The 17,562-nt window shown below is 31.6% G+C and overlaps 2 protein-coding genes across 3 annotated transcripts; one reads left to right on the top strand and one right to left on the bottom strand.

Annotated features, from left to right (window-relative positions):
* On the top strand, positions 3,197–4,315 carry LOC104717286 (probable 3-hydroxyisobutyrate dehydrogenase-like 1, mitochondrial). Its single transcript, XM_010434833.2, has one exon. It carries the CDS (start codon positions 3,224–3,226, stop codon positions 4,232–4,234), a length of 1,011 nt encoding a protein of 336 aa, XP_010433135.1. The 5' UTR covers positions 3,197–3,223; the 3' UTR covers positions 4,235–4,315.
* On the bottom strand, positions 4,437–7,411 carry LOC104717285 (hexokinase-1). 2 transcript variants are annotated; one of them, XM_010434832.2, is made up of 8 exons: positions 7,328–7,411; positions 6,873–7,176; positions 6,220–6,370; positions 5,934–6,116; positions 5,774–5,848; positions 5,448–5,702; positions 5,231–5,361; positions 4,709–5,149 (listed from the first exon to the last, which is right to left on the bottom strand). In XM_010434832.2, the coding sequence occupies exons 2-8, from the start codon at positions 7,142–7,144 to the stop codon at positions 4,717–4,719; spliced, it is 1,500 nt and encodes a 499-aa protein (XP_010433134.1). In that variant the 5' UTR covers positions 7,145–7,176; positions 7,328–7,411; the 3' UTR covers positions 4,709–4,716. The 2 variants fall into 2 exon arrangements, with proteins under 2 accessions (XP_010433133.1, XP_010433134.1); XM_010434831.2 differs by having other exon boundaries at positions 4,437–5,149; positions 6,873–7,382.

The raw sequence follows: 17,562 nt of genomic DNA, 5'->3' as shown, positions 1-17,562 counted from the left end.
TTTTTTTTTTTTTTTTTTTTTTTAATTTCTGTTGAACATACAACTTTTTAATTTATAGTTTTTAACAAAACATAAAGGTTAAAATTTAAAATGTTTACCATTATTATTAGCTCATGCATGCCTTGTTAAATGCCATTGATTGTCTAATTGTCTTCAGCAAAATAATTGCACCCTTTAGCCTAATAAACCAAGTTTAGCCGAACCAAATCACTATAAAACGACGTCATCTAAAACAGAAGAATTTGACGAAAACGTCCTCACTCCTCAGAAGAGTCCGAAATTATGGTCTGTTGCCACAACGTTCGATAAACTACTAAAATCCATTGACCACCACAGAAACAATGCCACTGCCACCACTCGCAGACTCACCAAAATCAGTAGCTGCTCCATCCCTCGTCTACTCCTTCTTCCTTCCGTCGCTCAATGGCTTCCTCAGCAATCCCCTCCGATCCAATCACCCCATCAAACACCAAAATCGGATGGATCGGAACCGGAGTCATGTGCGGGCACTTGATCAAAGCAGGATACATCGTCACAGTCTTCAACCGAACCATCTCCAAAGCTCAAGCTATCCTTAACATGGGTGCTAAACTCTTAATTTTCTTAATTTCTTCTTTTGATTTTGCTTCTGCTAACATTGACAATATTTTTGGGCTAAAAACAAGGTTGTTTCTGGTGTTTGGTTAAGTATTTGGGTATGTGTTTGTGAATGTGAAATATGCGAGAAAATAATGTTTTTCATTAATGAAAAAAAAAAGTAATTCTAGGTTTTAATTTTAGGGGCAAATTTTATTAAGGGTAATTAGGAGAATTTGATTTTCAGAAAATTAATGTAAGCTCTTTCTACTTCTCTTTTAATACATTAAATTCATTTTCAATTTATTGGAAATCAATTATCTTCGCTTTAATCTCACAATTTTAAAGGGAAAAAAAAACATAAGACATATATTCTTATTTTAGATAAGTTATTTATTTTACTATTAAAATCAGTCAAATGTTACCATATAAACACTTTGATTTTGCTCAAATTTTGGCAAAATTAGTAATTACTAATTACCATACCTATTTAAATATATTACTGAAAATATGTGTTACCATGATCATGTGTATGTGTATATATATCCTTAATCATCTAAGAAAAGCTTATTATAAAGATTTAAGAATGGGAAAATATTTGTGGTTTTATTTTTTTGTCCTCTTTTCTTTTGATTCTATAAATTCACAGTTGTTTCCTTCTAGTTACGGGAGAACATTTGATCTCCAAATTGTAAATCAGCTTGAGTTTCACAAGAAATTAAAAGTGCAGTGTCTCGGTAACAATATTGTTTTCCCAACAACCTATCTTAACATAGGCGAGAGTTTTCGATTTAAAGTTAAACTTTATCCAATTGTTTTGTATCAGTGTAACTTATGGCAGGTAAAATTAAATTATCCATTACATATTTTAATTAGGAATATGTTTTTTGTATTATTGAAACATGTAAAGATTTTATAGAATAAATCCCTGCTTTTGATTTTTTAGTTCATTCCAAAAATAAATATTTTCATATGTAATATTAGAACTTTTCTTGATCTTATAAGGTTGACTGAATTTTTAGACAATTTTTGTTGGTTTCCTTTCAATGCATTTTGTTTTATATAGAATATGCTCAATTGATTGAAAATTTTGGTTTATTAAGATTAATTCAATTATTCACCCAATACTAAATTGTTGACTGTACAATAAAATTATTTTTCTGTTTCAGGGACCAAACTATAAACATCATGTGTTTTTTAACGCTTTATATACGCCTCAAGGTGAAATATATCCTAGTGTGTATATGTGGATTGCAAAAGAACAAGGAATATATGTTCGCCCCATACTTTTTATAACGGGGATGTATTTATGGAAGGGATGGGATACTCCAACAAAACAAAGAGAAATTGCTCCAGTCAATGCACTTACAAGTCAAGTCAATGCAATCAAATTTTGATTCATACATCTAATAAAATTCTGAAAACTATTTACATGATAATAAAATTATGTGCAATCTTGGTATTGTTGTATCTTGAGAATGATAATAAAGTTTTTGATTATGAGCTTTAACTTTAATTTGGTTAATTTCTGATAATATATGATTTAATGTTTTTGTTTATAATGAGTTTTTTAATTAATACATCATACAAGATTTAAAGAAATAAAGAAATTAAAGAAGTAACGGATAAATCGCTACCTATGATTTTCAAAAGCGTTATTGGTATTTTATTAATAAAAAGCATATGATTGCCAAGCTAGAAAATCACACTAGATTGTCAAAGATGACAAAGAAAATTAAGTATTTTCTTTATCGTATTTTCGTTACATAAACCATTGGTTGTATTTGTAATTTTATTGACAATCTTGTATACTCTGGTTCATATCAATAAAGTGTTTTAGATGTTTAAAAAAAAAAAAAAAACAAGAGGTAGGGAAAACGTTTAGCATTATTATTAGCTCATGCATGCAATATAGGCATGACCACGGTTACGGTTATCACTGTTACGGTTAATTAACCACCGATTACGGTTAGAAATTTTGTTTAACCTTAACCATAACCATTTAATAAACGGTTAAATACGGTTCCGGTTGAAGCGGTTACAGTTATATACGGTTGCGGTTATTTGATAATATGATATTGTTGATATTATTTGATGATATAATATAATTGATATTATTTATTTATAATTAATATGTTCTTTTAGTGTACTCATATTTCTTCATATCATATGATTCATATTAAATAAATAATTATTAGTATATTTTATTATCTTTTTGAAACGGTTACGGTTAACGAATTACGGTTTAACTATACGGTTAACCAACGATTTTGATATGGTTACGGTTAATTAACGGTTATGGTTAATATAATTTAACCATATATTTATGGTTAACGGTTACGGTTTTTAAACCATTTTATACGGTTACGGTCTGGTTACGGTTAGGATACGGTCTGGTTACGGTTAGGATACGGTCTGGTTACGGTCCGAAATACGGTTACGGTTTAATTTTGGTCATGCCTAAGCATTTCCTTGTTAAATGCCATTTGATATAAACCAAGCTTAACCGAACCAAATCAATTTCGAGAGTAATATAAACGACGTCGTTTAAAACCATTACGAAAAAGTCCTCAGAAGAGACACGAAATTACGGTTTGTTACCATTACGTTCGATAACTACTAAAATCCATTGACCACCACAGAAACAATGCCACTGCCACCACTCCTCCGTCGATCTCTTTCTCCCTCCCTCGTCTCCTCCTTCTTCCTCCGTCGCTCAATGGCTTCATCAGCAATCTCCTCCGATCCAATCACCCCATCAAACACCAAAATCGGATGGATCGGAACCGGGGTCATGGGCAGATCAATGTGCGGACACTTGATCAAAGCAGGGTACACCGTCACAGTCTTCAACCGAACCATCTCCAAAGCTCAGACACTCCTCGACATGGGTGCTAAACTCGCAGACTCACCAAACTCAGTCGCTGCTCAATCCGACGTCGTTTTCACCATCGTTGGTTACCCTTCCGATGTCCGTCACGTCCTCCTCGATCCAAAGTCCGGTGCTTTATCCGGTCTCAGTCAAGGAGGCGTCCTCGTCGATATGACTACTTCAGAGCCTTCTTTAGCTGAGGAGATAGCTAAAGCTGCTTCCTTTAAGAACTGTTTCTCAGTAGACGCTCCTGTCTCAGGTGGAGATTTAGGAGCTAAGAATGCGAAGCTATCTATATTCGCCGGAGGTGATGAAACCACCGTGAAACGTTTAGATCCGTTGTTTTCGTTAATGGGTAGAGTCAACTTCATGGGAACAAGTGGGAAAGGTCAGTTTGCGAAATTGGCTAATCAGATTACAATTGCTTCGACTATGTTAGGCCTTGTTGAAGGGTTGGTCTATGCTCACAAAGCTGGACTTGATGTTAAGAAGTTTCTCCAAGCGATCTCTACTGGTGCTGCTGGTTCAAAGTCTATAGATTTGTATGGAGATAGGATTCTGAATAGGGATTTTGAACCAGGGTTTTATGTGAATCACTTTGTGAAAGATTTAGGGATTTGTTTGAATGAGTGTCAGAGGATGGGATTGGCTTTGCCTGGATTAGCTCTTGCTCAACAGCTTTACTTGTCTCTTAAGGCACATGGTGAAGGTGATCTTGGTACTCAGGCTCTTATCTTGGCTCTTGAGCGTCTCAACAATGTCTCTGTTCAACCAAGTGTCTCTTGATTTTAGCTTCTGTTGCATTTTCTGATATGTGTTTGTTGGAGATTTTATGTTGAATCTGGACTTTTGTGTTACCACCCCCCATATGTTACTAGAACATGATCTTATGTTGATCTGGAGAAAAGAAATAATAGACATAAAATTTCATTAGAACTTGGAAATCTAGGTTGAAGATTCATATACCTGTGTAATGTGCTTAATGATGTGGGGAAATGAAATCTCTATATGCTTTGAATTTTACGGGTTTTTACAACATATCTGGTTATAAAATCCCAGAATCTGAAGAACTGGTCCTTTATTTTTCAAGAACATGGAAACAAATAATTTCTCTCAAGTAAACTTATTTGCTACAAGCAAGAGAGTCTTGGGGGAAGAGGAAACATAAAATGCTTCTTATGACGCCTCAGACCTTCACTTAGGCTTTTTTTCTGATTGCGAAAAGCTTTGTTAAATTACCGGAAAAAATGGCGCTCTTTGGGAAGGCTTTAAGATTCTTCAAGGTACAGAGAGTGGGAAGCTGCAAGAAGTGCAGCTCCAATACCTGATCCATCATTGGAGTGAATGACCTCAATAGTTCCTGAAGCTTCATCTCCTAGTAACTCTTTTAGTGAGCTCTCCATACATTCACTAAACTGTTTGTAATGCTCAAACAAACCACCGTCCATGGCTATAACTGATTTCTGCACCTCCTCTTCTTTGTCTTTGCTAGTAGTATCTCTTCCCAGCTTTTTCAGAATACCATAGATTCCAGCAGCAGAGAGACGTGCGCCTCGAGTAGCTATTATGTCGCAGAGACTGATCACAACTTTTCTCATTTTCAGAGAAGTTGTAGGGACCTCCAGTATATCCTTAATCTTGCTACCAACAATCTTCAAATCTGGAGAAGTGTCATTGTGCATAGCTGACATGTGAGGTGTCCTGCAAATGATTGAACTTTAGACAAACTCATCCCGCAAAAGATGAAATACACAAACCAGACCGTAAAAGCTGAAACTGTACCTAATGATGAATGGTATCCTCAGCTTAGATGGGACGGTATCGCCAAAGAAAGCAGCTTCTTCAGCCATCTTTAGAAGAACTCTTCGCAAAATCTCTCCCAAGTACATACCCGAAATGATTTTCTCAAGAATCTGCAAAATGACAAATCCACTCATAGGATCTCATTTCTTGTGACAGCTCTCGTACGTATTGCTATTTGTAACAACAAAACTCGTACCTGTTCACCTGGATTCAGACTCTCAAAATCCAGGGTGTGATCAAACTCAGTTAATGGGAGATGTGAGGACCTGAAGTTTCCCCACTCCATGTTTATAACCATTTCACCTGATTTTGGAAGCGGACCATGCCATTTGGGGATAGCAGTTGCACGCTCAACATAGGCTGCGTTTGTCCCAGTACCTAAAATAACAGCAGCGGCAACATCCGGGTTGTAGTATCTACCACCAGCTAGTGTTCCAACAGTATCATTGACCTGTAAAAGCAGTAAAACAAATCAACAAGTGATTCACTATTGAGCATATAAGGCAATAATAGATAACTCACAAGTGCTGCGACTCGCATGTCAAGACCAACTCTTTCCATGGCCTTCTTAAGTGCTCCAACAACATCTTCTCCAACCTATTCCAACGATCAAACCAAGATCAGGGTAAAAGGCGAAACTGATCATAATAAGAATATCAGTCGGAAGGGGATCGAGCTTAACTGCTTCGTCAATGGAAAAGCCTTTTGTCCATTTGATGAGAGAACCAGAGGACAAAGATGTCTGCCTAACAGGAAACGAGAAAGTGAAACCTAACTCCCTCTGTCTACCTTCTGGAAGATGAAAGTCTTCGCTTTCTGTGGCGACAAACTTTGCAAGAGCCTCAGCGATAAAATTGAACAACTCCTGAACGATTCATAAAAGATACACAAAACCCCTTGTTACATATATATATATATGGATCAACCAATTAATAATATGACAACAGACTTAAAAAAAAGAAACTGACATCTGAACCACCAGTCATCAAATGGGGAGGTATCGAAACTTCTTCGAACTCTTGTTTAGCAACACGGTCTTGTTTCCCGCCAAGAAGCACACGCATAACACGGAAGTTTGTTCCGCCTAGATCCAATGCATAAAAGAGACCTTTCTCATCCCTGGTTATATCAAAAGGTTAAAAAGCTTAGACAATATCTCTTAACCTACAACATGAAACTAGACCATAACAAGATTAAGACGAAAAATGAACTTGCAACATAAGTTGAACACAATGCCTTCTAGAAATGTGACACCAATCAATCTCATTAATACACATAAGTTACTGAATTCTTTCAGAATCACAATCTTATCCACAGAACTGGCGTTTTGTTGCCTATGGAAGGCAGCGTTAACGAGAGAAAAAAAAAACAAAAACAGAGCTAAGACAAATCAACAACATCAAGCTTCGTACAATAATAATAATCCCAGTGGGACATCACATGATCTCAGATTCCAAAAAGATTCTCTCTGATACTGAAACTGTAGATCAAACCATTCTAATCTAATCAATCAATTCTGACCACAAAACGATCCAAATACAACACAGTGCAATTGGAATCTCAAAATCTCATTTCATAGCATCATTGCAAATAATAAAAAGGGAAAAGATTTCGAATTTACCCAGAAGGAAGATTATCAACGTAGCTGATAAGCATCTTGAGTTTGCTACCACCGTCAGAAGCAAGACCAGCGTGCATCTCAACGGCCATAGCATCAGCGACTTGTCTAAGCTTAGAGATCGGAGTCGCACAGTCTTCCTCAAACGCCTTGAGGATCGCCGAAACACGACCCCACTTACCAGAGCTCTGCATCCGTCTTCGAACAACCAAAACAGCCACCGCACAAACCGCCGCCGTGCACACAACAGTCGCTCCAACAGCTACTTTACCCATTTTTTCACGATTTTGGAATCAAACAAACGAATCTAATAACAAAAAAAAAGAAGATAAAAATCGGATTTTTAACAATGTTCCGATCGCAAGTAACGATTCCAAAAAAAATGGGTAATTAAAAAGAAACAAGAGAGAAGAAGAAGAAATAATCAAAAGCTCCGAAACCTAAGATGGATCTAATACCGATCTACTCGAGCTTGCTGGTTCGTCAAAAAAAAAAAAAAAAACAGAACAGTGTAAAAAAAACCACGTAAGCGGGGGGCTCTCTCCTTCTTTGTCCGTAAAGTATGGAAAAAAAAACTATGTAATAGATATATGTATTTTCGGAATTACGAAATTATCCCTTTTGTCTAATTTGGTTTTTTATCTTTTTTTTTCCTACCTAAGTTTCTGGTAGAACCAATCATTCTCAAAACCTAATCAAACCACAAGATAAATAAAAAACATTCTTTGTTTAAAGTTGATTTACAGATGATTTATTATCCATATATTGAATTATTAATCCAATCGTTTTAAAGATTAAGACAGATTGCAATATCAACATACATATAGAAATAAATTAAATATTCGTTCTTATCAACAAAATCCCAAAGGATTTAATATGAATTTGAGATATAGAAATAGAAATCAAGTATCTTACGGAAAGCAATTAACTAATGAATATTTTATATATATGACATTTCCTTTTTCAATTTCTTGGAAATCAATTATCTTCACTTCGATCTCACAATTTTATCGGTAAAAAAATATATATATAACACACATATTCTTATTTTAGATAAGTTACTTATTTTACTATATAAATCAGTTAAATGTTACCATATTGACACTTTGATTTTGCTCAAATTTTGGCAAAATTAGTAAATTTCTAATTACCATATCTTCAGATATATTACTTAAAATATGTGTTACCATGCTCATGTGTACGTGTATATATATCTTTAATCATGTAAGAAAAGTTTATTACAAACATTGTAAGAATGGGAAAATATTTGGGTTTTTTTCTTTTTGTCCTTTTTTCCTTTGATTCTATAAATTCACAGATTCCTCGTAATTACGGGAGAATATTAGATATCCAAATTAAAAATCAGCTTGAGTTTCACAAAAAAACTAAAAGTGCAGTGTGAGGGTAGACATGTTGTTTCCCAAACAACCTATCTTAACATAGGCGAGATGTTTCAATTTACAGTTACACTTAAACCACTTATTTTGTATCAGTGTAACTTATGGCAGGTAAAAACGAAATTTTAAAGTTTATATATATTTCTTTACATATTTTTAATTAGGGATGTGTTTTTTGTATTATTGAAACATTTGAAGATTTTATAGAATAAATCCATGCTTTTGATTTTTTTAGCTCATTCCAAAAAAATATATTTTCATATGTAATATTAGAACTTTTCTTGATCTTAAAAGGTTGACTGAATTTTCAGACAATTTTTTGTTGGTTTGCTTTAATGCATTTTGTTTTATATAGAATCTCCTTGAAAATTTTGGTTGATTAAGATTAATTCAATTATTCACCGAATACATTGTTAACTGTACAATACAATTAAATATTTTTTATTTTTTTTTGTTTCAGGGACCAAACTATATACATCATGTATTTTTTCGAGTTTTATATACGCCAGATGAAATATACCCTAATGTGTATATGTGGTTTGCAACAGAACAAGGAATATATACCAATGGAATGTATTGGAAGGGATGGGATACTCCGACAAAACAAAAAGAAATTGCTCCAGTCTATGCACTTACAAGTCAAGTCAATGCAACCAAAATTTGATTCATACATCTAATAATATTCTGAAAACTAATTACAAGAGTTATGTGCAATCTTGGTATTGTTCTATCTGTTGAAGAGAGTGGTAATAAAGTTTTAGATTATGAGCTTTTAACTTCAATTTGGCTAATTTCTGTTATTATACTATAATTTAATGTTTTTGTTTATAATGAATTTTTTAATTAAAACAGCATACAAGATTCGTAGTCTTTTAAAAAGAAGTACTAAATGTGATAAAAAGTCAAAACATTAAATACTAAAGAAAACAATAATTTAAAGTTTGTAAAATTAAAGGAAAGAAGAATAAGAAAGAATTAGCAAATGCATCAACAAAAATATGTTTATGTATATATTAGATATAAAACATTGTAACACATTTATACCCATGTAAAAGTTTATTACACCTAAAAAGGTTTTACAAAAAGCGAAAATGTTTACTAATTTTTTTTTTTCTGATCCTCTTTTTCTTAAATTATGTATGATGATATGTGACTAACTAGTACAACATTAAGATTTTAAACATAAAAAAAAAAAAAAAAAAAAAAAAAAAAAAAAAAAGGAGAAGAAGAAAAACACCTGCATACTAGATTCCACGACTTTTTTGGGTCCATTAACATTACCCTATTGTAACACTTAAGGCCTGATTTAAAGTTTCCGAAGCTGGTCCATTGAGTTGAATAAAAAAATTAAAAACTAATCAAACTTCTAAACATTAAATTTATGCCAGGCCCATTTTTAGTAGAGCAAATCTACAACCAAATATGCTATGAAAAAGGCCGTCAGAATTGTTAATATAGGATTTGCACTAATTTTTCTTTTTCCCATTCTTTATTGATTTGATATGTCGATATTTTAATTTACACGAACAGTTAAAATCTTGGGAAGGAAGCTATGAAACAGAAACTCTTGATACATATCCGCACGAGAATTTGATTCACCAATGCAAGGAGAGAACATGCTAAGCCAAATGATGAATAGCCTCAAAAAATTGTTGATGATACGGTTGATGTTGGAGTTGTTGCCTTCAAATTCCACAGTTTTGTATCCTATCGTTCAACTCGATTGCATAGCCCACGATAACGCAGAGCATTCCATTTCTTCATTATGTTAGTAACTAATTTTCCTAGGTCTACAATATATACATGTTGAAAATGTTAGTAACTAATTTTCTTAGAGTTAAATTATCACGTTTCAATAATTCTGCTTTAACCTTTTTTTTCTTATTCTTTTTGACAATAGAGTAATAAACCATCATATTGTATTGAAATATGTCCGTGTGGGAAGTAGCGATTTCAGCATCATTAGATTCTCCGATCCATTAGCTCAGTTTATAAAATCTAATACTCTCTGAATTGTGCTGTTATAATATACAGTAAAACCTCTATAAATTAATACTCTATAAATTAATAATCACTATAAATTAATAAATTTTGCTGGTCCCAAGTCGGGCCAGTGTAAAAATTAACAATATTCGATAAGATAATAAGATAATAATTTTTTTGAAATCTCAATGTAAAATATGGTCCCAATAATATCATAAATTAATAATCATGTAAATTTATATATATATATATATATATATATATACTGATATAATAGTGTATGTTTCTCCTAAAACTCATTTCTATAGAACATTTGTAATGTTGTATTTTCAAACTATAATAATATCTCTAAAATATTTTATAACATGTCATACAAATAATTAAATTTTAAAGTTTTAATTTTTAGATATGCATCATTTACAATTTGATAATTAGACAGATTATTAAAATATGAGAATTAATATTATTATTATTCATAAATTTGAATTTATGTATGTCATGTGTATAAGTCAATTTGTTTATAGTATTTGTAATTTATTGTCAATAATGCTTTATAAATATTACAAGTTTAATTCCTAAACCATAAAATTTATAACATCCGAAAGTTTAATCTTATTTTGCTATAATTGTTCCAATTCATAATTAAAAAAAACAATAAAAATATATCTATAAATTAATAATTATTAATTTACACTGTAAATTAATAATTATTAATTTATCTGATAAATTAATATCACTATAAATTAATAAAATGTCTTGGTCCCAACATTATTAATTTATATTGGTTTTACTGTATTTGCACTAATTCCTTAGTACATCAGATAACGTTCTTATTTTCTCTTAAGTCAACTCTCAATTATACTTATGAATATTAATTGTCAAATCTTAAGAAAGATAGCTGAGAATTGATTTCCACTCACCAGTGGTCCCAATCCAGTTGACCAGTGTTGTTTGATTTGATTAAGTAAGATCACTAACTAAATTTAGATACTCTTGATATCATATACTATTACTATTAATTATATACAATTAAAAAGCATGTATCATTACGTGAGAGAAAAAGTATATATCCCCCCCCCCCACACCACACGTTTGCTTTTGACCAAAATCTAGGTGGGCAAACGAAAATAGTAACGCATGTCATTGATTATTTACCTTATTTATATGTTCGATATTTTACGACATCTTAAAAAATGCATTTTCCGACAGTTAAAAAAATTGACAGATAACTAAACCATGATGTATACTATAGAGTATAGACTATAGTACGTAGTTGTACTATGTTTTCCCGTTGAGACAGACACCAATCCAAATAAAAAAAAATGAATAAAAGCAAAAAGACGAATTTAAATGTATACCACTCAAGTTTTATGCTTTTTTCAACCCAAATTTTGGATATTTGCAAGATCATTGATGATAGTTAAGTTTTGTTAGTGTTACAAATTTTGCAACAGAGGGAAGATGAAACTTCTTATAATATATAGAACATGGAGTATGTTTATCAACAAAAAAAAAACAAATTGGAGTATCAATTAGTAATACATAGTATATATCACTTGGCTTTGAGTTGGAGGAGGTAAGGAGGTTAATGAAGTTTGATTTCAAAGTGGCGTTTTGTAGAGATTAATGGGTTAAAGAACTATCATCTTGAAATGGTTAATTAGAAATAAAATGGAACTTGACCTAACATAACATATAGGAGATTGATATATGACCATATTTTATTTACTGAAAAATTGTTTTTTGTTATAAACTAAAACCGAACAAATACAAAAAGACTATAAAATGTTACAATTGTGTTTTAGTATTTCTAAACTATAAATTTTCAAAACTATAAAATGCCGGATGGAACCAGAACCAAATTTCTCAACCGGAATGCTATTTAAGTTGCAGATGTATGTTGTACATTTGTACTACATAAAGGTTCGATGTGAAAACTAATAAATCTCATTGATTTCAGGTGATTGCAAAAACTAATACTATAGTGGTTAATCATAATCATTTATTTATATTAAAAGGTCGAACTTTAATTTCTTCGAACAACAATTAGAGAAGAGTAAATTATATCGACCCCTCCAAATCTTATCCAAATCTCGTTTTCATCATTAACAATAATCGAATCTTCGTATCAATGTCTGATTTAGTTAACTACATAAGTTTTTTTTTTTTTTTGGGTTCAAATTGTTAAGCTTTACTATCTTTAATATTATTAGAAAATACATTATAGTACTACTACTACTATGGTTTGCCAATCCACATAGCAATATATTATTTCTATCGTTGACGAATTTTACGATCTTTAGAAATTCAAATGACTGTCTACTTAAATCGATTATGACACTGTTTAGTTTTCATCACAACGATTATGTTATATGACATATTTCGCACACAAAATATGACCGAAGACTATCGAAGAGGCTTTCGTTGATTAAAAAGGCACATGATTACAAAAGTATACACAACATTTTCTTTCACCGAATATATTAAAATTAAAGCATATTTTTAATCGTCTCTGTGTAAGAAGAAAACAACATAGATTTTGACTTTCCGGACTTCATTTTTACGTTGCTTGTAAAACTCATCCATAAACAAGCCAATCAGACGACATTTTAGTTGCCAAACTAAACAAGCATGACATACGTAGCATAACAAAAGTTCTACCAAACAAATATCTTATACGTTATGATTTATGTTGCCCAAAAAAAAAACGTTATGATTTATATGAACCGTAAGTTAAACATGAAAAAGGGTACAAAGAAACTGTGTGTTAATCCTCAAAATTCAAAGTTAATGCAAGACTTTTAAAATTTGTGTATATAACGCGAATAGAAAACAATCACAATTTCTTCTTTTATTCTGGTAATGGGTTTTAATAACGTACATTTGACTAGCGTTACATAATATATTCAAATTCGCGCCTGAGAGCATTGCATTCCCATATGGCCATATAGTCTTTTTTACATGTTTGCTCATCTGCAAACCGAAGAGGCACCACGTACGATTCCCACTAAAGCACTGTCAAAAGGAAAATAAAGAGGAAAATTATAAGCTTTAATCTGTTTTTAAAATGAAACGAAATCTATTGCCAGGTAGGACCAAACATTTTGTTACTGATTCATCGCTCCACAATTGATAAATTGGGTTGTTTATTCATATGATTGCATTAACGAGTCAAAATTTATGGCTTAAAACTCATTGCTGATTCATCTTTGAAAATACACGAAATGCCGTAAAGACGCACCTTTTGGCTCTTGTTTTCACATCTTTGTTCGTTTTTTTGTGTCATGTTGGGTTCACAAGTTTAATAGTTAGAATTCTGTTTTTAGGTGGTAATCTTTTTTAAATGTTAGACTTGAAAGTTATACTTGAAATACATATTTGATATTTTGAGATAATACATAAATCATTTCTATAGCGTCAACAAATTCAAATTATATACAAATTTTTATAGCAAACATCTTTTTTTTTTTGTGCACCGTATAGCAAACATCTTTCAAACCTTTTTATACCGTATAAAAAATGTATTTTTATATCATTTTGTGATTGGTGAAACTTCATGCATTATTTAAATCGAAATATGTCAATAAGATATATACTTGCAAACCTTGCCAAAAAAAAGATATATACTTGCAAAATAATATTCTGATGAAAGGCAAAAAGATTTTAGTCAAAACCGATATTGAAAAAAAAAAGGAAAGGAGGTACGATCTATCTACCAAAACCGATACTTTCTAGAGCCGTCAAAACTAGGACACGTGTGTATAAGTAGCCTCACGTGTCACTTAGTCAACGGTAAGTAGCTTAATTAAAACAGCACAGCTAATAAATAAACAAAACAGCACAGCTAATATCGTATTAGAGTCACCCATGTGCGATCCTCATGCACCATTTAATTAATTCGTATTTAAGAACTTTTAAAGCCTGATTAGTGTGACACTAAGAAACAGAGGAGCGTGGGACATACGTGTGGAAGATGCCGAGCGTGTGCGTTCCATTTTTATTTATTTTATCTCAGTTTTTGCCTTAAAATGCTTCTATTTATGGTATCATATGATATGTACTTTTTCCTTATCAAAAAGTCTATATATGGTGGCATAAACAGAAAAGTGTATATGTATGTTTTCCTTATATATATTTATATATACATTGGTGTCAGTGTCCGCATGTGTGCGTATATGATTCAACTTGATGATCAAATCTAGATCGGAAAATAAACAAGATTAAAACAGTTTTTTTTTTTTGTATAACACTTCTTTAGAAAATTTTAGAACGTTACTAGCGTAGTTCAAACTATTATGCTATATTGTTTTGAATAATTAAGTTTTTGATTACCAATATAAATGCTTCCAATGTGCGGAAAATACACAACCCCGAGTAATAAGGTTTTGTTAATTAGTAAAAAAAAAAGCGCGTACAAAATACAAACTTAGTTTAAAAAAAGAAAAAGAAAAAAAAGAGAGTGCCTATCCCTGATATGAACAAAATAATTTTTTTGATTGCTTGGCTTGGATTGGATTCGTGTGGACGATGAGCTGTGTGTACAATAGGAAGTAGCTGGCTACTTACGTGTATTAACATTTCTTGATTCATTCTTCTTTTTCACTTTTTACTTTTACGTAACCCCCATGCATCACGTGCTTCATGACTCGATTTGTTCCTCTTTCTTTCCAACTTTGTTTTCTTTTTCCTTCCAATTTTGTCAATCACTTTTTCCATGTCAATATGTTATAATGTGATCACGATAATTCATGACTATGCTTTATTTTTTGAAATAGAAATACAGACTCATTTTTTTGTGTTTTATGTGATGTGTGTGATTCATCAAAACTCGAATTTGCTGTGTAAAAATTTACATATGAATACGATTGGTTTGCCAAAAAAAACAAAATGAATACGATTGGTTAATGTGATAACATGTTTCAATGAGATTATGGCTCTTCCTAACCATTAATTTCGATAGAATCACATTGTAGCTAGAGCATTTGGTTTGGTCAACTCAACTGATCGAGTCAATTTTGGGACAGACCGGATCGATTTTTGTTTAGTTAGCTCAGCATGTATTATGTTTTATATTTTTCTAACTCCATTAGTTTTTCTTTTGTCAACATTCTATCTCCATTCTATTTGGCAATAAATAGTTTGTTCATGTTTTTAATATCATTTTTCCATATAAATTTCTAACAAAACTGTTGATAGAAAAACGTATAACATATTAAATCAAATTCATTAGTCAAGTTGTCTGCATCCGATAAATAAGCTTCAATGTTTTTTTAAAACAACGTAACTAGCAGTATACAAATTTGTGTGATGTCGATAATGTTAATTTTTGACGATGAGAATACCGCCTAACAAGACGACCTTTTTGTAAATAAAACAGCCTTTATTTCAAATTTTAATTAAAAAACCCCCTTAATAAACAAAAACAAAGAATCAGTACTGTACCAAACAAAAAAATCAATATGTTTTTGAGTATTTTCCAAAAACCAGTTGCTTCATTCATTGGATGAAACCACTTATACTACATACACAAAATGATTTTGAGCTTTCGTATAGGTTAACTTAATAGACAATAATTAGACATTAGTTTATCACTTTGGTTGTTCATATGAATCAGCGATCATATCTAATTCCTATTATAGTCATGTTTATACAGCTAATTAATAAATAATATTATCATCTTTTATATGAGGCTGCTTTATTTATATATTGATCGTATATACAATGTATTCTTGATTTTAAATACACACGTCTAGCGCTTTGCGTGTATATGTGTAATTGTACATATAGAAAAAGCAACTATTGCGACCAACCAAACACATGTTGTTAAACGCTGGTACTTTTAAAAAGTGCAGTTCTTTAACTGATCTGTCAAGTTTCAACTGAAAATAGTATAGTATACTATTAAATCATAATTAATTCCATATTAACTTCGAATATTTTACGTTCTCCTATGATTATTCCTTCGTTAAACCATATATTATATATTTCTTTATTATTTTAATATAAAACAGTTTCTACCTTTTTCAAATCTGTCTATCTTTTCCAGATTTGGAAAAGTTTTGCTCGAATGGTTGAGACCGAAATGGTGTTAAGCCGAGTCATTTTCCAATATCTTTTTAGTAATTTATGTGCATCGCATCGCCGACCGAACTAATTAAATTCATTTGCCAATACTTACTCAATACAATAGTAGCTATAATCAATTCAGTATATTACCCTCTCGTGCAGGTATTGGTTGGATTTATCAAGCTATAGAGCTCGTAAACTATATAATTTGTATCGAAAACGGAAAGGTTCTGTATAGTAAACATATTATTTCGAGACATTTTGTTAGTATCATCCTATACAGAAATCAACCACAATTATTATTTTACTCATAGACATTTTATCCTATTAATTCAGATTGATATTAGGGCTTCGGCTTCTGTCATTTATCTATTGTGGACGCTTCAGCGAAATCCGAATATACGGTGGTAAATCTAAAATAAAAGCTGATATTAAAAGAAAAAGTAGTTGTAACTTTTTAAAACAAATAGGAAGTTAACATAATCCATTGGTTGCATCTTTGTAGCACAATTAATGCAATATATAATTTTGTGCATTTTATATGACTTTGGTATTCACATGGTAGTTGCAGATTTTGAGTTAGCATGGGTTATATAAAGGATCCAAAAGCACAAAGAAAATACATTTGAACTTAATTAAGCTTATCATTCCAATCGAAGCCCATCCGTTATATACAAATATGGTGCATATATATGTATAAATAAATAAAATATATACACATATAAGCTTAATTTATATATGCCTTTAAATTCATATTTTAAAAGTCTTGTGAACAGTGATGTTCCATCTGCACAATGTTTTGTAAAGTGGGGAAGAAGATAGCTATATGGTTTTGAGATGTGTTATATTTTAAGTTATCTACGAAAGACTATAAGTGTCTAAAAATGGAATAATGGGCACATGCATAGTGTGGAGATCGAAAAGGATCCACTACATACTTACTTTATCATTTAATTCGATCTACATATATGTGTATTCACAAGTCATATACATGATTGTTATACAAAGCTGCTTGTTGCAAAATTTAACCTGTAAAGCGATCAAAATATCGTATCTATGTGTGTATATCCACAAATATACATTGGTATGGTGAGGCAAATTAAAGCGAGGGTTTTGCGTCAGTGAAGTTGTCACCACTACATAATTATTTTTGAGGTCAAATTAGTTTTGTAATTTTGTTGAACAGAGATTCTACTGTTTTTTGTTTTGTTTTTTCTTACCTTTTCTTCCAACTCTTATCTTTTTTT

The sequence above is a fragment of the Camelina sativa genome, chromosome 10, assembly GCF_000633955.1.
Source record: "Camelina sativa cultivar DH55 chromosome 10, Cs, whole genome shotgun sequence".
Taxonomy (NCBI): domain Eukaryota; kingdom Viridiplantae; phylum Streptophyta; class Magnoliopsida; order Brassicales; family Brassicaceae; genus Camelina; species Camelina sativa.
This window is presented reverse-complemented; position numbering and strand designations above follow the sequence as displayed.